Consider the following 22,312-nt stretch of genomic DNA (forward strand, 5'->3'; position numbering starts at 1 on the left):
TTTCATAACCTGTTACAATCCTAGCAGTGTTTAAAAAATAATAATCGAGAAACATACATATTTTAATTTGGTTGTTTTATAAGTACTACAATCATTACATGGGACAGAGGTATTTTTCCAAATAAAGCATGTTACTACATTTCAATGTAATATATAGCTTTTAATTATTCCAAAATATATTGATTTATTCTGTACAACATTATAGAAATGTGTTAAAATCAGTTAATTCATTGTGAATTATTATTATATCGCACATATGGGATTAGTGCTCTGGACTGAGACAAGTTCACACCATAGAGGAATATGCTTGGTTCAGATTTCATGTCTGAGGTTTACAATCACTTTAAACAATAAAGTCCCAGAGTCCTTAGAAGATCACAGAGGAAGACAGGGTCCAGATCGTCCAAAACCCACTGGGCAGAATGGTGAAAGGAAAAAGCACACCCAGTGGTAATATCAAACTGCTTACTAGATGTTCTGACCCTCCTTTCACAGAGTGGTCAGAGATAGCCAGGGTAATCACAGCTAATGATGTATACAGCAGACCCCTCTTATATCTTCTATCACAAACTGACTCCAAGAATTGACAGATGGACAGTACAGATATGAACCAGCCTAAACGCTCCTCTCCCCGTAGCGGACCGCCACCTCAGAGCAACAGAACAGGCCAATAGTGTAGCATGTATTTACAAGGCGAATGTTTATTAAAGTTATTGCACTTACATGAATCGAACATGAAAATCATACAGGCAGAATTAAAAAAAAAAACAAAAACGCGGTGTCAGCGAGCTAAACATCCCAGTGTGGCGGTCCGCTATAGGAGAGGAGCGTTTAGGCTGGTTCATATCTGTACTGTCCATCTGTCAAGTCTTGGAGTCAGTTTGTGATAGAAGATATAAGAGGGGTCTGCTGTATACACCATTAGCTGTGATTACCCTGGCTATCTCTGACCACTCTGTGAAAGGAGGGTCAGAACATCTGGTAAGCAGTTTGATATTACCACTGGGTGTGTTTTTTCCTTTCACCATTCTGCACAGTGGGTTTTGGACGATCTGGACCCTGTCTTCCTCTGTGATCTTCTAAGGACTCTGGGACTTATTATTTAATTATTTAGCGATTTAACATATAAAAGACTGTCATATGTTTTTTATAATTATTCATTTTTTGGGCGCTGCTTCTATTATCTTATGCTTCATGTTGGGTGTGTAATCTACCTGTTAAGCTGGCTGCCTATTAGTTTGATTACACTTGTGCTTCTGTTCTGTTTTAATCCTGAGCGCTGATATCTCCATTTTTTATTGTTACAATCACTTTAAAATTAATGATTATAAGAAGGTTACACTGTTGCTTAAATTTAGCACCTAGCATTAATATCATGGCCAAAATCCTTTCTTGTCCACACTGATTCATCCAGAACACAATAGATTTCTCAGACAATCCTTGCACTCTCACGAGTGAAGATGAAAGGTAGTGGGTGGGAAGTCAAGGCCTTGATTCAGTGATGACCAGAGCAGGGAGGATCTCACCAGATGCATGGGAAAGAAGTTTGGAGTGTGCCAAAGTTAATTGCAGGCACCTTCCATTGTCTTTATGCAAGTTGAATTTTCCTTTGGCTGATGAACCAACTGAAACAAATATTTAGTATACAAGTTCTGGACGGACAGGTAGTGTTGTACCCCAGTGTAGTGCCTGGTATAGGAACAGTCACTGGTAAAGGTCTTCTATGATCTGGTCAGCAGCCAATGTTCAACCCTCTTTAGGATCAGTATGGAAGTCAGAAGCTCCTAACTTCAGTACGGAAAAATGGAAATTTTGGCATTTATTCAGAGTCAGTGACCTAAATTATTGAAGCCAGAGGGTGAGAATAGAAGCCAGGCAACTATAATTTTCAGAACGAAGCAATGGCAGCCATTATAATTCCCTTAAGAAAGTTTTACATTTAAACTGTATTAATTCCAGCTACGCACATTTTTTGAGAAGCTGGGAAAATAGCTTACTACTAATTTGACTGCATCATATGTGAACAGCTTTATGTATCTTTTGGTTTTGAAACTGTATTTCCATCATGCAGACAGTGACAGCCAATCACAGGTTAGAACGAGTGAGCCAGTGGAACTCCTGTAAAAAACAAAATGTAAAGCCAAAATTTAGTGTTCCACCTCACCATAATAAAAAACAAAAATATAAATGGAAAAAATAAATAAAAAACATACATATATACACAAAACAAAAAACAACAAGTTCAGTTTGTATACTCTACTTTGTGCATACCTATACTGTGTGCACAATTATTAGGCAAGTTGTATTGTTAAGGATTAACTTCATTATTGAACTACAGTGCTCTCGTTCAATCCAAAATTTAAAAATATCTAAAACCCGAATACTGAAGAAAGTAAAAGTGAGGTTTTGGCTTTCTTAGGAGATCTATGTATGCACAATTATGGGGCAACTATTAGTGTGCAGAAATATTTTGCAACTAAATGAAAATTTTCCCATCTCACTTTCTTATTCCATTTTCTTATCCCATCTTATTTTCATCTGCTAAAGTGAGAATAATAAAAAAAAAAAAAACCTTAAATTTACAAATAAACATTAAAAAAATTGATGTATTTGATGTGTATGTCAAATGCAGGAAAAGAATGCCGGCACATACTAGTCCAAACACTGGTATTAACACTTGAGCTACCATACCAATCCTTATGACAAACATTTTGAAACAGATTTAAAGTGTACTTGGTAAACCTGCGAGGACAAAATCCATGCGTAAATTGCATTAAAAAAGTGTTGGGCTGTTATCCTGATCCTCAATTCACTACCCAGTCAGTCACTGACCTTGAACGAGCATGCAGCCATTAAGAGCAGACTTTCATCCTGCTTGCTTGTTCCTAAGGAGCATCTAATTAGTAAAGCAAAGAGGGGGACGACCAAAACTTGCACTTGGAAAAAAAAACCACCATGGCAACTCTTTTCTATCTAAGCCTGCTTTAAGACACTATATTGCTCCTACACTAGCTTACAACTGGCTTCATGGAGGAAAAATACTTTGTTAAGGCCCAAATCTAGCTTTAAGGTTTTCAGAGTACAAAAGACACAGTACAAAAAAATTGCTCAGCTAACTCCCTTTTTCCTCTTCTTGCAGCATTAACACTGTTAATACATCCTGCTAACATGGCAGTAACCTCTGTTCCTACCCTGCATGGTCCAGGCTGCTCAGCATCCTCGCAGTCATTGACATGCCCCATGTTTCAACACTAGAGAGAGGTGTCACTACATAGCTGGCTTCCGCTGAATTACCAACGCTAAGAGCAATAATCAAGGATTGTTCTTAGTCACGCCCATGAGCATCCCCCTATCCTTTCCCCTACCCTTGTAACATAGCCATTTCTGGCTATCTTTGTGCAATCTGTACATATCTGCAGAGCTCTCTTCCATTCTGTACATCTTTGCACATCTCTGTACATGCCATCTGCCCTGGTCACACTGTGACATAATGGCACCTTTTCTCTCCTCCTTCTGGGTACAGTTGCTGAAGTAATCAAAGAACCATGTGAGAGAATAAAAATGCACTTTTGCAATACATGTAACTTGTTCCCCCTGCTACAGCCGCTTGCCGATCACCTGACAGTATTATGTCAGGAACTGTACCAGGTGACTGGAGAAAAGCGAACGTGATACCGATATTCAAAAAAAGTGCAGAGGCATATCACGGGGAATTATAGGCCAGTCAGCCTGACATCAATAGTATGTAAAAAAATTACACAAGTTGAACTGGATGGACTATTGTCTTTATTCAACCTCAACTACTATGCAACTATGTAACCTCTCTCTCTGTGACAGCAGTATAGAAAGAAGTTCCCCACACAAGCTGACACTTTTTGAAAAGAGCGTGGCTGTGTGGGGCTTCACGCACACAGCCGTGTCATTCATTCACATAGACCTGAACTACAAGTACCCACATCCTTTGCAGAGGTAGGCGTATAGTTCTCAATAGACATTCATTCACCGAGGCTCCTAATAGGAAAAAAAAGAAAAAATACATGCACATTTTTTTACCTGCAAAAAAAAAAAAAAATGTGCATGTATTATTTTTTTAAAGGTGAATCGAAAATGTATTTCCAATTTTGCAGCCAAACTGGGATAGCATTTACTTCAGATTCGTTTCATGTCGCACTTCACATAGCATAACTGAGAAAAAAAAAATGAAGTTTACTTTTTTTTTTTAGAAGATTCTATTCTGGACCTTCCAGCAAGGAAAAATCTTGCAGCATGGTTCTCTGTTTATGAGGGAGCTGCACAGCTGTATTTGCCATAATTAACCCTGTCTGTGCTGTACAAGCAGATCATTACCAATTGTAATTAGATATTACCACTGCCTGTCCTCACAAAGGGTTAAAGGTGTGGAGGCTGGGCTTCCTGCATGGGTATGTTAATGAGGACAAACTTGGGACAGGCCCACTCTAACATTGTCCAAAAAACCTTGCAGTCAGCTATGACACCTTTTTTTTTTTTTAATATTGTTTTTTTTATTAAACTTGTCAAAAAAAAAAAAAAACACACACAGAGAAAAAAATGAAGCAAGATGAACGATTTCTATAACATTCAATATCATTCTATATCCACTGGTTCCAAATTGAAGACGGATACATGTACAGCATGAGCATTTTAGTAATAGGACTGTATAAGAGTAGAAATCTGACTTCCCAGTGCGAAGCTCCGCCTCCCTAGACACTCCCATTGGGAAAATAGTGTGCCAGGGAGGGAAGTCTCGCATTCCGGCTGTACCTGGGAACTGGGGAGGGTCTGAAAATGTGAGACCAATAAGTGCCTAGACTTGGTTACAAAGATAACTGAGGGGCTTTAATTGTGATACATCCAGCTATTCCAAGAGGATTGGAATCTAGTATATGACAGTGTGCTGATAGCCAGAGATTTGATAGTTGATAGTTACAATTAACAACATCTATTACCTCCGAGAGGTTGGAGACTAGTGTTGTTTTCCATTTACGTAGTATGAGGGTTTGAGCAGCCAAGAGGATATGGACGACCATCTGTCATCCTCTTTTCACTATTTTCAGCATTATTTCCCAATGATTGGTACAGTGGGAGAACTGGTAAGTGGAACGTATGGCCACAGACCATTGTGGTATGGTGAAAGAGCTTTTCAGCTCCTTTTCCCATCTCATCATGGGGGTTGACTACTGAGGATTATGGCTAGAGAGCAGGATGTCGTAGAACATGGATATCCCTTTGGAGAGGGGCTTCTCCGATGTGTAGAAGTGCCATGCCTTAAGGTGCACGGGCAGTTGTCTCAAAGGATGTTTTGACAGGAAATCTATAACTCTTATAACAGTAAAGGAAAATGCATGCGGTATTCCGTATTCTTTAAGGACGTCCCTCCCATGAGGATACCATTAGAGTAGAATTGTTGTACATCCGTGAGGCCATATGCTGAGAGTTTAGTGACGACTATCATAGGGATTATGGAATTCAATACTTTTAGTGGGATAGAGTAATCCGGTAGCAGATCCCGACTGTCCTGTGAAGCCCGGAGACCATGAAGAAGCCTCCAAGCGCTCAAAGAGGCTTTCATTGGAGGGGAAAAGTCAGAGCAGTTCCAGGGCTTCCACAGGTGTGCGCTGTATCGAGATGGAGGCCTAAGTTTAAAATAATGGACTTAGAGGTGTTCATTTTGTAGTAAGAAATGTCACTGAATTTAAGTAGAATCTTGTGTGTTGCAGGGAGAGATATCTCAGGGGTTGTGAGCATTATGACAATGTCATCAGCAAATAGTTTTATTTTGTGTGGCATTTTAATAAAGGTGAAGCCCTCTATATCTTGTGCGGAGCATATTGCCTCCGCCAGAGGCTCTATCATCAGGTTGAAGATTGTGGGCGAGAGAGGGCACCCCTGTCGAGTACCATTTGAAATACTAAAGGGTGAGGAAAACATTCCGGACATAAGCACTTGTGCTGTAGGGCAAGAGTACAACGCCAAGATGGCTGACAACATCCCTCCTCTGAGGCCAAACTTTATTAATGCCATAGACATATAATCCCAGTTAACCCTGTCGAACGCCTTCTCTGCATCCAATGTTAGGAGCAGAGAAGACGTTCGGGTTTTCTCTGCAAAATGTATAATAATAACGAGACATCTGGTAGAATCAGACGTCTGACGCCCCAGTATAAAACCCATCTGGTCTTGTCTGATTAAGTGGGGAAGAACAGTCTGAAGGCGACTGGCTAGGAGTTTGGCGAAGATTTTGACGTCAGTGTTTAATAGAGATATGGGGCGATAGTTAGCCGGGAGGGAAGGGTCCTTACCAGGTTTAGGGATTGTCACCACATATGCCCCCAACATTTCCTGAGGGAACGTAGACGATGTTGCTGCTTTATTGAATACGTCCGTGAGGTAGGGGCTCAAGGTCTGGTGGTGAATTTTATAGTATTCATTGGGAAATCCATCCTGGCTCGGGGATTTTCTATTGGGGAGGGACAGGATGACTTTGGTCACCTCGTTGGTCGTGAACGGGGCGTTTAGAGTTTTGATTTGCGCGTCGGAGAGTTTAGGAAGGTTCAACTTGTCCAGAAAGTTTTTTATTTCTGTGGTGGATGGTCTGAGGGTATCGGGGTTTTGTCCGAGATTGTATAAGGAGCCATAGTAACGAGCAAATTAGTTCGCTATGTCTCTAGGTTGTATCAGCTTAGCCCCAGATGAGGGGTGAAGTAAGTGGGAGATCCTAGATTTGGCTTTTATCCTGTTGGCTAGGTATTTCCCAGCTTTATTAGCATGGGCGTAGAAATTGAGTTTAAGCTTCATGAGATGTTGATCATATTGATCTAATAACAGGGATTTCAGGTTTCTCCTCAGTCTGTCGAAAGAGTTAGCACGGACTGGGGTGGGCTGCTGCTTGTTGATGACCTCCAGGTCCTGGATCTCGGATAAGAGATTAGTGAGCTAAAGGTTATACTGTTTCCTGGCTCTAGAGCACTGCTGAATGCAGATGTCTCTCATGACGGCCTTGTGTGCTCCCCACAGAACCCAGGGGTCAGAGATAGTATGTGATTTTGACTGGAAGAATTCTTTGAGGTGATCAGAAATAAGTTTGCCTGTAGAAGGAATTTGCAGGGTTTTAACATTACAACGCCAGATGGAGGCCCTCTCACGGGGATCCCCTAGGACCATCTCCACGGGTGCATGGTAGGACACCTTCTCTTGAGAAACCTCTAACACGCAAAAAAAAAAATTATATATATATATAGGTGTGTGTAAGTTAAACAGAAGGGGCATCAGTTTAGTTCTGCCCTTTCTCACATAGTTCCTTGCAAGAGTGTGTGTTTGGACACTCAGGATGGGAGAAGAGCGTGGTTTGGCAAGAACAGCATCACTGACAAATTAGAGACTGCACAAGACGTTTTGCTTATGAGTACTACACTATTAGATTCTGTAGTAAATGCATGGAAAGTGCACCTACAGTTAAAATATCAGGAGTCCTCACAATCAGATGTAAAGTGCTCCCAGACACAGAGGTATTTAAACGCGTTACCTGCTTCTTCCTGTCCGACTGAGGATCTATCATGACATTGATCAGAGATGGAAGATGTTTCTCAGAGAAGCTGGCCTTCAGTGCCTTCTGCAGTTCCTCAGGTGTCTGCACAAAGTATCCTTTCCCACCAAAGGCTGTCATTACCTGCTCGTAATGGGCATTCGGCAACAAAGAAACAGGAGGTGTGCTGATGAAAAGAAAACAAAATTAGGAAAATGTGGCAGCACAAGATTGGTTTTCTCTAGTCTTGAGTTGTGGAAAAGGAAGCCATCAGGAGTGAGCTGACAGCGGGAAAACAGGAACATCTTTCACAAATTAGGGTGAGAGCATTGGATCTGAATAGGAATACTTATGTTCTATACTTTTAGGAGCATAAACAAAATTAAAACACTATGTGTAACCTACTTTACAATCCATGTACGTAATGTGTATAGATATATTATAGCCACTAAATGCCCACGTTATCAGGTACACCCAACCCAAACTGCAAATCTTGGGGCTACAACGGTGTCAGTATCAGGGCTACTCCTAACCTCCTGAGATTTTCACACACTACTTCTAGGTCTACCAAAAGGACAAGAAACATACAATAAGAAGCAATTACCTGGGTAAAACAAATTTGTGTTAAAGTAGGTCTAAACTAATTGATGATCTTTAGTTTGCTGAAGCTCTGAATTTCATACAAAATTTAAATTTTTTTTCCTTAACCACTTCAGCCCCGGAAGGTTTTACCCCCTTAATGACCAGGCCATTTGTTGAGATTTGGCACTGCGTTACTTTAATGGGAAATTGTGTGGTCGTGCGATGCTGTACCAAAATACGATTAATGTCCTTTTTTTCCCCACAAATAGAGCTTTATTTTGGTGGGATTTGATCACCTCTGCGGTTTTTAGATTTTGCGCTATAAACAAAAAAAAGAGCGCCAATTTTGAAAAAAAAAAAAAAACATTTTTTACTTTCTGCTATAAAACATTCCCAATAATTTTTTTTAATTACATTTTTCTGCTACATATTTTTGGTAAAAAAAAAAATCCCAAAAAGCGTATTTTTATTGGTTTGCGCAAAAGTTATAGCGTTTACAAACTATGGAATAGATTTTTGGACTTTTTAATTTATTTATTTTTATTAGTAATGGCCGCGATTAGCGATTTTAAGCAGGACTGCGACATTGCGGAGGACAGATCGGACCCCTAACTGACATTTTTGACACTTTTTGGGGACCAGTGACACTAATACAGTAATCAGTGCTAAATAATATGCACTGTTACTGTATAAATGACACTGGCAGGGAAGGGGTTAATACTGGGGTTGATCAAAGGGGTAAAGGTATGCCTAAAGTGCTTACTCACTGTGTGTGTGGGGGGGTTCTGTGACAGGCACAGAGAGATCGCAGTTTCAGCTTAGCTGAAACTGCTGATCTCTCCCTGCCTGTCTGACAGAAGATCTGCCTGCTTTGTTTACATAAGCAGGCGGGTCTTCTCTCGGTTTCTCAGACGATCGCGGGAGGGCATCGGCAATCGCCGCCGCTCCTCCCGCGGCCCGCCTCCCGCTGTACTAAGTGACTGAGCACAGCCGAGCCGTCCTGCCGCAGTAATATTAGGGCGGGCGGGCGGGCGGCAAGTGGTTAAAGGGTTAGTTTATCTTTACTGAAAACTGCCTATGCAGATCAGGGACATCTGTAGATGTAAACAAGCTGTGCAGTATTGATTAAAGTTGAATAATGCTCTTGCTATAGGTTTAGGCCATTTACGTACTTCATAAAGCCTGACCTGAAAACTCCCAGGACGTTGTTAAGTGAGGCCTAGTTATTACTGCATACCTTCAATATCACTGGAGTGAGCTCCTTCTTGGTAACTTACAAAATCTTTATGTACTAGCATTGTTTTAAAATGAGAAGATATACATCTGAATGTGTCTAAAAGTACTCCTGAGAGTGCCTCTGCATCCAGGGCCAATCACGTGCATGCATGAGAGGTTACATTTAAGCAGGTGCTATGAGCTGCTTGCTTTTAATGGGGCTGCCTCTCGCAGCTAATCGTGGGAACCCCTGCTGGGTTCTCACATATAATCACAGGCAGGGTATATTCGCAAGTGTGACTGTACCTTTACACAGCACATAAAATGTGACCGAGCCCCTTGTCTATATTCACAATCTTTATATGGGATTTTACTAATTTTTAAAGAGGTGTTGAAGTTTGTGACTAGTTCGCTTTTTAATACTCTTCATAACATCAGTAAAATAAATATGTGGGACATTCAGCTCTAATTAGTAATCTGCGCACAATTTATTTAAAAAAAAAAAAGTAACTGACTCTATAAAAATATGAACACTTTCCCCTATTGTGATGGGAGAGCGCACATGGAAAGTCCGTATTCTTCACAGAGCTATAGAAAACGAAAAAAAAAAAAAAAAAAAATTTTTTTCATATACAGAAGTTACTGTATATAGAGAGATGGTTATGTTTTAATTTTACCTTAACCACTTAAGCCCCGGAAGATTTTACCCCCATTCCGACCAGGGGTTTTTTTGCGATTTTTTACTGCGTGACTTTGACGGACAATTGCGCGCTCGTGCGACGCTGTACCTAAACGAATTTCACGTCCTTTTTTTTCCCACAAACAGAGCTTTCTTTTGGTGGTATTTGATCACCTGTGCGATTTTTTGATCATGCGCTATAAACAAAAAAAGATCATAATTTTTGCAAAAATAACAATATTTTTCATTTTTTTTTATATGAAATTCCCCCCCAAAAAAATGTAAAAATCAAAATTTTTTAACATTTTCGGCCAAATTGTTTTACGCTACATATGTTTGGTAAAAAAAAAAAATCGCAAAAAGCGTGTTTTGATTGGTTTGCGCAAAAGTTATCGCGTTTACTAACAAAGGGAAAGATTTTTGTCATTTTTGGTGGTTTTTTTTTAACGAGTAATGGCGGCGATCTGCGATTTTTTTTGCGGTACTGCGACATTGCGGCGGACAGATCGGACCCTTGACTGACATTTTTGACACTTTTGGGGGTACCAGTGACATTACTGCAGTAATCAGTGCTATATATATGCACTGTTACTGCAAAAATGACACTGGCAGGGAAGGGGTTAACTGTATTGGACAGGGAGGGGTTAAGTGTGTCCTAGGGGCGTGATTCTAACTGTAGGGGGACAGGTCTCCTAGTGTAAAAACAAAGATCAACGGTTCTACATAGTAGAACCGTCTGATCTTCATTTTTACACAGGGGAGAATGACAGGCGGCTTGTTTACATAAGCCGCTCTGTCTTTCTCCCGCTGTACCGGCGATCGGCGAGTGACCGGCGGACATCGGGTCCGCCGGTCACACGCCCACACTCCTTTGTGAACGAGCCGAGGCTATTGGCTCTAAAAGGAGTGACAGGCGAGCGACGTAGACCTACGTCACTCTGCCTGGCCGGGGCTGACTGCCGCAGTAAATATACTGTGAGCAGTCGGCAACCGGTTAAAGCAGTATTAAACCCAAAATCAAACATTTATTATATTGCAGCTTACCAATTCTTACATGTGATATCTGTATAAGTTCTTTTTTTTAGGCTTTTTTCTTTAAATTTTCACCTGGTGATCCAGCCAGTAAGCCTTCTATTTTTGAAAAGAACAAGCTCTCTTGCAGATTGTATCAATTTCAGGGATGAGAAAAACCAGTTACCACTGACAGGGGTGATTACAATGATCAGCTTTTATTTATATATTTAAGTAAAACCTTTATCCCAAAAGTAAAAGCAGTTACAGCAAGTGTTTTTTTTTTTTTTTTAAGTGTTAGCTGGAATCTCACTTACATTTTTTAGTGTATATACATCTGCTAGTCCATCTAATACTCACCTCTCCCCAAGACTGACAATGCTGCTGTCCAAAGGTGCCCCTGTTCTTCATTCAGAGTGGGGGCACTCTATGCCTCCGTTCACATTAGGTCACTCCGACTTAGGGGGCGACCTGTGAAGTCGCGTGCAGCGCGACTTCGGCGCAACTTGCATGGACTTCACATAATGGAAGTCAATGCAAGTCGCCCCGAAGTAGTACAGGACCCTTTTTCTAAGTCGGAGCGACTTGTGTCGCTCCTATTAGAACGGCTCCTGTACTACACAATGGGAGTGCGAGGACCGTGACTTGTCAGGCTGACAAGTCGCGGTCCAAGTCGTACCAGTGTGAATGCGGTCTCATACAGGAGCTGTGCTACTGGCCAGATCACCAGGTGAAAACAAAGTGAAAAAAAGCCTTAAAGAAATAAAACAAAAACTAATACCGCTAGCAAATCTAAAAATTGGTAAGCTGCAGGATATTAAATTTTTTGCTTTGCTAGTGCTTATTATACATTTTAAAGGCCATTTTCAGGAACCTAATGGAACCATTTTTTTTTTTATACAAACCATAACCGCATTCTAATACTTACAATGAAGCTGGGTCTCCCGCCTTTAACATGTCATTCCAAGTGCCTTCATCCAACCCATTGTAAATCCCATTATTATTCACCACAATAATAATAATGGGTAGATTATGCCTGTGAAAAATAAATACAAGTATATTTAATTGCATTATTCAAAGAAATGTTGTTAATGTTCAGGCTCAAAAAAAGTTTTAGCTTACAGTGGATGGTAGAAAATTCACTCACAGGCAACTGTTCCCCAACCTAGCTTCCAACACTGCAGTACTGGCAGGAAAAGGAAAAACAGAGAACTAGAGAAGTTCAGGGACTATGTCTATCCTTCCAACTGCAAAGTACTATGTTTTGTACTAACTGAGAGGTATACTTTTAAGATAATCCTGTACCTGAAGCAAAAATCAACCACTTGCCATCCGAGCATTGCACATAAAAAGCGCAGCCATGTGGGTGGGAAGAAAAGAGTGCCCAGATGGGAACTGCTTCACATATCCCTGCTCACGGACGGCTTGAGCAGAGGATCAATGTTACACAGCAGAGATCCCTAGTGTCTGGCAGACACCATCTTTGTGAGTGTTATAGAACATATCTTTTACAAATAAAATAGTCTCTTTTATGCAGTATAATGCTATGTGTGGCATCCCTCTTTATCCCTCTATGTGATTCCACTAATTTAAACCTGAGCTGCGGTGACCAAGGAGAGAGGAGGTCAAGAATTAATTAAAGTGTGAACAAAGCTTGATTGCTGGTTTATAATTTTACCAGCAATATATCTGGTGAGTTTACCCAGGCACTAATTACTGTGGTGGAAGGATCCTCACTGACACATTACAAGCACTCTGAGATTTATTTATTTTTCAGCACTATTGGCACTTTTCTGCACGGGAGGATTATAATAATGAATTTTATTCAATGGACTTTATTTTTAATTGTTTGATAAGAAATTATTAAGTTTGAGAAATATTTTTGTTTATAAGTATAAACCATTGCACTGAAGCACCAGCACCTTAAGGCCCCTTTCACACAGGCAGACCATTCAGATCGGCCTGTCAGTTTTTTTGGCGGATCTGAACAGTCCACCCATGCATCCCTATGGGGCATCGGATGTCAGCGGAGACATGTCCGCTGACATCCGATCCGATCTGTCAAATCTGGACGGATGGAAACCCTATTTTCCATCTGTCCAGCGGATCGGATGAGAACGGACCGACGGTCCGATTCCCCCATAAAGATGTATGGGGCTCTGACAGCTGTGTCTCCGCACACAGTGCGGAGAACAGCTGTCATTCTCCTGCTCAGCGGGGGATTGGCGGATCGATCCCCTGCTGAGATAAATGGAGTCCGCCAACGGAGCAGTGTGTGTGAAAGAGCCCTAAGTTTGCCCCCATATATACCAAGCAATTGGTTTCAGGTGCTTATTAGCATATATGTTTGAACTTAAGCACTAGCACTTATAAGCATACATTTGCTTTAGCATTTTTTGTCTTACATTAATTTCACTACCATCCCATATTTATTCACCACCACCATTTATATATATATATATATATATATATATATATATATATATATATATATATATATATATATATATATATATATATATATATATAAAAAAAAATTCTCGTCATACAATTTTTTCACAGATATTGCGCCTAATTTATTTTCCTTAATGTCCATCTTTGCAACCATACTGGCGTTCAGTCCAAGATCTCCACCATCGACTATTCAAGGTAGATATTCCCTTTCATCCAAAATCTATCTTTTAGGGCTACTCCCCTCCAAACTCCCTAGATTAGCCAAGAAACTGACCAGTCATATCTTAACAGCGGCCAGGTGTTTGTCTCTTCCATTGGAGAGCTATCAAACACCGCCAACGTCAACCGAGCTCTATGCTAGGGCTGGCTGATAAGGTAGATTGTCGCCGTGCGGTTTGGGAACTGTGACATCTAAGAGAAGATCCTCCATGAGCCTCTAAAGACCCTCTTCCGCTTGGGATTTCGACTCTTTCTATACCCAGGAGTGAAGGAGTGACAAGCTTTGTCTTTCTATTTTTTCTACCTTTCCTTCTCTTGTTTCCACATTCTTCTTTTTCCTGCTGTTTTCTTCTATAGGAAACCAGTAGGTATCTGTACTACTTTCATAGACTTGAAGTCACGGGGAACGCTTCTCCAGGAAATTACTACAATGATTTTTCACAATTTTTATTGATTTTCCTGTAATTTACGCACTATAAAAAAGGTAGCTGAACTAGGCTGCAGATTTGAAGGTTTCATACGGTACTTAAGTGTATTAATGTATGTACTCTATAACAGATTGCTATCGGAATCTAGCAAAATTTACAGTGTTTGTTATTCTTTTTTGTAATGAAAAAATATAGAACTTCAATAAAAATTGTCAATTATTAAAAAAAAAAAAAAAAAAAAAGTAACAGTGGTCCAGGCGGATCAGGTATAGCCATTCGATCACTTTTACAGTGATTTCCTTCACCTCCCACCCACTGGGTTCCCTGGAGCTCAGTGCCAGTACAAATGCCCTCAGTACGGGGGCAGAAGAAGATCAGGGAATATCCATTCCTTGATCTCCTCTGCCGCATATGAAACCGGAAGTGCTCAGCCCTCCATAGATGTCAGGCCACTGTAGTCTGGGAAGCATGATCTGTGCTCGATTCGCTGCAGTGTAGGGCAAGGAAGACATTAGAGGTCTAACAGACCCCTGATATCTTCATGCAGAAAACCACCTGCCCAATGCTATTACATTGGTTTGGTTAGCCCCCCCTTGCAGTAGCATTCAACTTAAATGTAAAAAAAAAAAATTCAGGTGATAAAACATTTTAAAAGAAATCTAGTCACCCTGTACACACCCATAAATACACACATGCACCTAAACAGTGATTGCGCCGCACGTTATTTATTACCGTAAATGTCAGAGTGAGAGCAAGATTTCCAAGTCCCTCATTTATAATTAACTCTGCCTACTGATAATTTGGATACTATAATTTGTGGTAATTTTACATGCAGTTTTGAGGCTTGATATATCAGATATCTATTTACTCATTATTTTGTCAAAAAAATTGGGGATTAAATTGTGTTTGTGTGCAATAATATTCCGTTTGGTGGGGGTTTCTTTCTGAAAATATAGATTCGATAAACCGTTGCAGAATATTGTACCAAAGAACCAAAGTGCATTTTTTAAACTACTCTCAGAATTTATTTATGATTGTCTTTGCAGCTGCTGGCCGCATAGGCTACTATAGAAAGCTTGGACTACAAAATGACTTAATATGAACAAGTAAACAGAGCATAAAATTACATTTTTATTCCTAGGATAAGGGTGCACTTATTTTTTAATGCAACAGCAAAACACAATTAGGATTTTCATTCTAGAAGAGTCCTACCGACAGATTGTTTCAACTTCCATGCCAGAGAAACCAAAGGCACTGTCCCCCTCCACACAGACCACTCTCTTCTCCGGGCATTCATCTTTTACCACCATGGCAGCTGCTATGGCAAATCCCAAGCCAACTCCCATTGTGCCAAATGTGCCGGCATCTAATCTGTAGAAAACAACAAAATGTACTGTCATTTTGAATTAAAGCTCTGCCACTTTAAAGATAAATAAAACATTTAAAAATGATATAACCTGGATATACCTTGGAACGTACAAATTCTAAAATGGTATTGCACATTGCTTTGGGCTAAATAGATTGGAGCAGGAAAATGTGAACTTTTCAGCTTACCATGAAGTGCGTTGGGTGCCATTCAGAATGAATAGCACTGTTGTGCACCAACAACCACAATACACATTGCTGCCATACAGCAGCAGAAATTCAGCCCAAAGGATTGTCAATGTCCATAGCGTTTGTAGGGTTCCATTTTGGACATAGTGATTGTGACTATGTTACAGCAAGATTAGTCAGCATTTCTTTTTCCAACATCTCCCAGATAACATCACTAACCCCAACATATGCACTACCATGCTTACTAGGTACAATCACGGTTAATGTGGTTGTTAACCCTTACATATACCCAGTGAAGGGACTGGCCTCAGGTGATATACAGAGATGAAACAAATACTCTCCTAAACAAGTTGTACCTGTTTATCTGCTCCCTCTGCTCTACAACCTTCTAAAGCATGCAGATCAAAGACTATTTCTCAGCTCCCAAAGATGGGGTGGGGATCTTGCAGAGCACAGTACAGAGAGGAAAGCTAAGTGAAATCTGAGATATGATTGGAAGGAAAAGGACACTTCCCCCTACAGTCTCATACGGAAACATGCATAGCTGAGATTGTCAAATCACCTTCTGTGTGCTGGGGTGGGGGGAGCTGCCTCCTAAACTGTCAGAGGCAACAGCAGTCACACATGGTGCTTTGGATTGAGGCTAGTACAGACTACAGAGGGATATGTTCTGGTAATTTTTGATTTCAGAGATTTAAAACCACTTTAAAAAATTACTTTACTTCCTCATTTACACATTGCCATCATATTACATAATGAAGTAAAATTTAGAAGAGGTTGTTCCCTTAGCAATGCTTACGTTCACTTTGAGTAAATACTGGTAAATAATTATATGCAAGGGAAATTAAAAATAAATCTTTTTTTTGCCAGCACATGTATTGATACTCAGTGAACAGGTTCACCTTTTACTAACATTTACTTTGCAAATTAAACAGGCTCTTCTTAAACCACAATAATTCACAGAATATAGGGGCAAATGACATCAGTTCCTGCATCAAAAAAAAGACCACAATCTCTCTTTGCCATGCTCATTGACTCATTGACAATGGGTTGATGAAAAATTACCCGACCAATATATATTAGGTTAGGGGAGGAAACAGAAGTACAGAAGGAAACCCACATAAATTCCGGGAGAACACACAAACGTTATACAGCTAGCGTTACTTAACCATTTGACTTCTTGAAGAATTAACCCCCCCCACTTCAAAATTGTTTAGTTTTTGCTATAAAACAGGCATGTCCAACCTGCGGCCCGAGGACCGCATGCGGCCCAGAACCACAGGCAATGCGGCCCACTGCCCCCTGACAATTATTTTTTTTGCTGGGGAGGAAGGAAGTCGAGTTGGGGACATGGCCACAGCGGCTTCCAACTAACTGTAGGCAGAGGCTGCCCCGGAGCCTCTGTCAATGATAGACAGCACATTGGTGACGTCTATCATAGGAGCCGGTCCAGGAGGCAGGACTTCATATGACAGTGGTCGCCGGGTAAGCGGGAGATCCCTGCTTTGTGTAATCCAGCGGCTCTCCTCTCTCTTCATTGCAGACTGCATTGGATGGGCACGCACTGGTGAGGCTACATTGGATGGGCACTGATCAGGCTGCATTGGATGGGCACTCACTGGTGAAGCTGCATTGGATGGGCATGCACTGGTGAAGCTGCATTGGATAGGCATGCACTGGTGAGGATGCATTGTATGGGCACTGGTGAGGCCGCATTGGATGGGCATGCACCAGTGGGGCTGCATTGGATGGGTACTGATCAGGCTGCATTGGATGGGAATGCACTGGTGAGGCTGCATTGGATGGGCACTGATCAGGCTGCATTGGATGGGCATGCACTGTTGAGGCTGCACTGGATGGGCACTGATCAGGCTGAATTGGATGGGCACGCACTGGTAAAGCTGCATTGGATAGGCACTGTGTAGGCTGCATTGGATGGGCACGCACTGGTGAAGCTGCATTGGATAGGCACTGTGTAGGCTGCATTGGATGGGCATGCACTAGGCTGCAAGTGCTGTGCGATCTCCCGTCTGCCGCAGGAGACTTAGGATGTCTGCAGTCAGTGACAGAGCTGCTGCTTCCTGTATAGTTCCAGCTCTGTCACAGGGGGAGCGATATGAAATGAACTCCGCCTGTGACAGGAGACATACAGGAAGCAGTGGCTCTACTCTCTACTGCAGCCGCTGCTTCCTCCAGCAGTAACCACACGACCAGCAGTAACCGCCAGAAGAAACCACACCAGCAGTCTGCAAAATAAGTAGAAAAGGTATGTGCATTAGCGTGTGTAAATTGTTGCAATATGTTTTTTAATAACTAGTTGTGTTTTGTCATAATATGTCATGTCCTTGTTCATATATGTATGAATAAGGACATGACATTTTCTGGCTGCCTAAGTCATATGTGCTAGGGGTGCAACTAGCCCCCAGCATATAACTGTAAATATTCCAGCATGTGCAGTGTTTCTAACTCCTACCACCATGACCACTTCAAATCACTGAAGTGTTAATGGTGGTTAGAGTATTCCTTTACTATCTCTCAGAAGAAGTAAACCTCTGTATACTGATTCCATTTCATTTGATCATCCTCTAGTTGTGTTAAATTAGTGGGGGGGTGGGCGGTGCGGGAAGGGCGCGGCGGCATTTTATTACTTGTATACCTTAACTGTAGTATATATTTTACAGTATATATTTTACATGCGGCCCGAGAAAATTTCTCTGCACTCAATGTGGCCCAGAGAAGCCAAAAGGTTGGACACCCATGCTATAAAACATATCCAATAAAGAAAAAAAAAATTCAATTCAAATTTCTTCATACATTTTTAGGCCAATATGTATTCTGCTACATATTTTTGGTAAAAAAAAAAAAAAAATCAATAGGCGTATCTTGATTGGTTTGTGTAAAATGTTATAGAGTCTGCAAACTATGGTTTGTGCAAAATGTTATAGAGTCTACAAACTATGGGATATTTTTATTTCTTTTTTTTTAGTAGTTATAGCAGTGATCAGCGACTTATAGGGGACTGCATATTGTGGTGGACATTCTGACACTGACACTTTTTGGGGACCAGTGACACTAATACAGTGATCAGAAAAAAATAAAGCACGGTCACTGTACTAATGACACTGGCTGGGAAGGGGTTAACATCAGGGGCAATCAAAAAGTTAAATTGTGTCTAGCCAGTGTTTTACTACACTGTGTGAGGTGCTTTTACTAGGGGAAAAGATAAAATGTATTCCCTGCTTTGCAGGGACACAAATTCTATCTCTTCCCTCCTGTCAAATCAGCGATCTGCCTCTCTGCCTAATGATGGGCGGGTGCCGGCGGACATCGGGCACTTGCTGATTGGCTTCCGTTGTGTGTAATCACAGTGGAAGCAAGCCCCGAGCTGCAAGGAAAAAAAGTGCTAATTATGTAGCTACCTGCTGCTGTAAACATTCTCACAGCCTGATTACTGGCCTGTTCCACCCATTTCAGAACTATGGGCACATAGGTAAGCAAAAGCTTCAAAATATAAACGGTTTACAGGTAGTCCAATACACTTACCTGTGACGTGGATGAAAGTTTTGGAGCACAGTACGGCCAATGTCCATTGTATTCGCTCCTTCACTTACAATAATGCAATCGTTGGGCAAAACCTGCTTCACATGGTGAAAAACAGTGTAGTAGTTCATTGGAAGGGTTGTCTGTGATGCCAAAACCTGTACAAACCCAAAAAAAGAAGGAATGCCTTTAATTGAACACATTGAAAGTAAAGCAAACCTGGTAAAACTGCCAAATTGCCAAAAGAAGTAAAACACAGGAAGTATCGGCACCACTCGAAAAATTGGCTGGGGTGCCAACATTGCAGGACCTCTGGACAGGTAAGTGTCCTAATATTAAAAGTCAGCAGCTATAGTATTTGTAGCTATTGGCTTTTAATTTTAGGAGGGGGTCCGGAGCTCCGCTTTAATGGCCTTTTTTCAGCTGACAAATCTCCGGGGACAGAGAAGAGGATGTTTTATTCATGTATATATCAAATATAATTTGTTTTTTTCATGTGAATTTAAAGCACCACAGTTATTTTATGTTATTTAGATAATAGGAAACAAAATGTTTGCATAAAATAGGTTATATTATCCCTTTAAGCTATTGCTATAACCAGCAAACAGAAGTTGTGATTTCTCTGAGAGGTTGGGAGAAACCATTAATAAATTCCCATTAAACATATGGTACCGATTCCTTGTAAACATTCTGATATACAAGTCCACTTTATCATAGGATTGCGTCTTTTCACCTTTGTGTTTTCTTCATTGGCTTTTATCTTCGTCTTTAGGTCTTTCCACCATCCTGTAGTGGACGGGTACTTCCAGGAACTTTTAAGCAACTCATCTAGAAGCTTAACAAATAAAAAAAGTAAAGTCAGTCATTTTATTTTAGTGTTTAAAAGATTTTACTATATGTTGTACATTTGATGTCTGCCTGCCAAAAACAGAGAAAGGAGGTAGGTGGGCAAACATCCACTTGTATCTTTTGCACACTTGAGTTCCTGTATTTCCACCAACATGTAGTCCTACTTCTACTGTTGCGTTCTCTTTAATTTACTATAAATGCAACCACTGCACATCAAAAATATAAAGTTAGAGAAGGCTTGTGAGAAGTTTGTCTTGCTGGCATCACTTACAAATTTAGTAAATGAGAACTGGAAGAGACACAAACAGACAAACCGTTGGACAACTACCACTGCACATGTGAAAATTGTTCTTGCCTATCTAAAAGTAGTGATGTGATAGTTGAAGCCATTAAAAAAAACCTCTTTAGGCCCCTTTCACACTTGTGCGACTTGTCATGCGATTTGGGACTGCAAAATCACATGACAAGTCGTTCTCCATTATTTCCAATGAATGCCATTCATATCAGTGCGACCTGAAGTCGCACCGACTTCAAAAGTAGTCCCTGCACTACTTTGGCACGATTTTGAGGCCAAAGACATTCAAGCCCAGTCAAAATCGCGGCAAAATCGCGGTAAAATCGTGCAACTTTGAATTCGCACAAGTGTGAAAGGGGCCTTAGGGCCAGTTCACACCACATGCAGTCCTGTGTGTTTGTTTTCTGCATCAGAAACGCATGAAAAGTAGGTTACATGGTTTTTAATGGCATAGTTCTCACCAGTGCAGTTAGTAGAACATGCTGCATTTTTTCTGCACTGGACTGTACTGGAATGCTGTAAAACGCATCAAAAAATGCACAGAATGCACTAAAAATGCACTGGAACACACATGTCCTTATTTAAGGTGAAGAAAAAAAAAAAAGGGGAGGGAAAAAATGCACCGGAATGCATCAAAAACATGCATGCAAAAAAGCATCCAGAACACATCCGGACTGCGTTTCTATGGTGTGAACTTGCCGTAAGTCTGGGTTCACACTAATTTGATGTGGGAAGGGCACCGCATCACACTGTAAGCAATCGCACGGTGTCCATGCGATTGGCTGCGGGTGTCAATGTTATCTTAACGACGGCTCAAAACAGATGACAAAACGCAGTTTGACTGCAGAATCGCATTGCATGGGTGTGAACACCCATGCGAAGCGATTCAGGTGCAGGAGGAAAAAGGGGTCCTGCACCATTCTGGTGTGGATGTGATGCAATTTCAGCCATACAAAATGTATGGCTGAAATCACACCGCACAGACACCGCATGTGATGTGCACAGAAATGCGGTGTGATTCCTGTGCAAATCACAGGCAGTGTTTTCCCACGCACCTAGAACCTAGCCTTAAAATGGAAGTTCAGCTAAAAACTAACTAACTCCAAATCTACTGGCAGCCACCTTCTAAGACTAATCTATCTAGGCCTATAAAGCAGAAATCACTGTACATAAGTTTTCTGCAGCTGATCCGGTCCGGTCTCAAGCAGCAGATGCAGTGTAGAAGAGACAGCCGACTGCTGGGAAATTACGTCACCCACAGAGTTACTATGGGGCTTCTGTTGTCGGCTGCCTCTCTTGCACTCGCCTACACACAGAAGGCACCACTGACAGCTCTTCGCGGGACCAGACCAAAGCGGCTGCAGAAAAAGTATGCATAGCGATTTTTGCTTTACAGGATTAGACAGATTAGTTTTAGAATGTGGCAGCCAGTATATTTAGAGTTAGTTAGTTTTTGGCTGAACTTCTACTTTAAGGCATGTACAATGTCAAGTGACAGTAGACATAACGGACTCATCTTACCTGCTGAGTCACTGCATTAATATCACCCATGAGACTTGCTACAGGTTTAATGTTATTGCCAAGCTCCTCTGGGCAAATGTCAACCTGTCAGGAGCAGAAAAGAATACATTTTCAGCCTAAAAATGATTATTACAATTATTTGAGTAACAATGCTATAATATTACCAACTCAGACAAAACTAGGCCATGAAACCTTTTGCAGAAGTTTTATGAGTGGCTAATAGGGAGATAGGAGGTCAGTATATTAAATGCATCAGCCTGAGGTTTTGCTATCATAGTGGCACCAACTGGAATGTATGATACATACCCTTAAAAGCTCTTCCTGTAAAGTCTTTACTGAAGTGTGCACATTTAAAACATACAGAAATTAAAATGTTGTCGTTTTAAAGCTTAATGCACATCATGGAAGAGTAAAAAACCTTT

The 22,312-nt window shown here is 41.0% G+C and overlaps 1 protein-coding gene across 1 annotated transcript in view; it reads right to left on the reverse strand.

Moving 5' to 3' along the window:
* Positions 1-1,833: 1,833 nt before the first annotated feature.
* Positions 1,834-22,312, reverse strand: part of HACL1 (2-hydroxyacyl-CoA lyase 1) — an 84,903-nt gene continuing 64,424 nt past the window's right edge. The window contains exons 11-17 of the mRNA XM_082259486.1: positions 21,891-21,974; positions 19,959-20,060; positions 19,229-19,383; positions 15,344-15,502; positions 11,959-12,066; positions 7,544-7,730; positions 1,834-2,118 (exon numbers count right to left, since the gene is read on the reverse strand). Of these exons, the coding sequence (XP_082115612.1) occupies positions 2,086-2,118; positions 7,544-7,730; positions 11,959-12,066; positions 15,344-15,502; positions 19,229-19,383; positions 19,959-20,060; positions 21,891-21,974 (828 nt within the window). The 3' untranslated portion in view covers positions 1,834-2,085. The remainder of the gene's footprint in view (positions 2,119-7,543; positions 7,731-11,958; positions 12,067-15,343; positions 15,503-19,228; positions 19,384-19,958; positions 20,061-21,890; positions 21,975-22,312) is intronic.

Source organism: Pelophylax lessonae, assembly GCF_965119305.1.
Source record: "Pelophylax lessonae genome assembly, chromosome: 5".
Classification (NCBI taxonomy): Eukaryota; Metazoa; Chordata; class Amphibia; order Anura; family Ranidae; genus Pelophylax; species Pelophylax lessonae.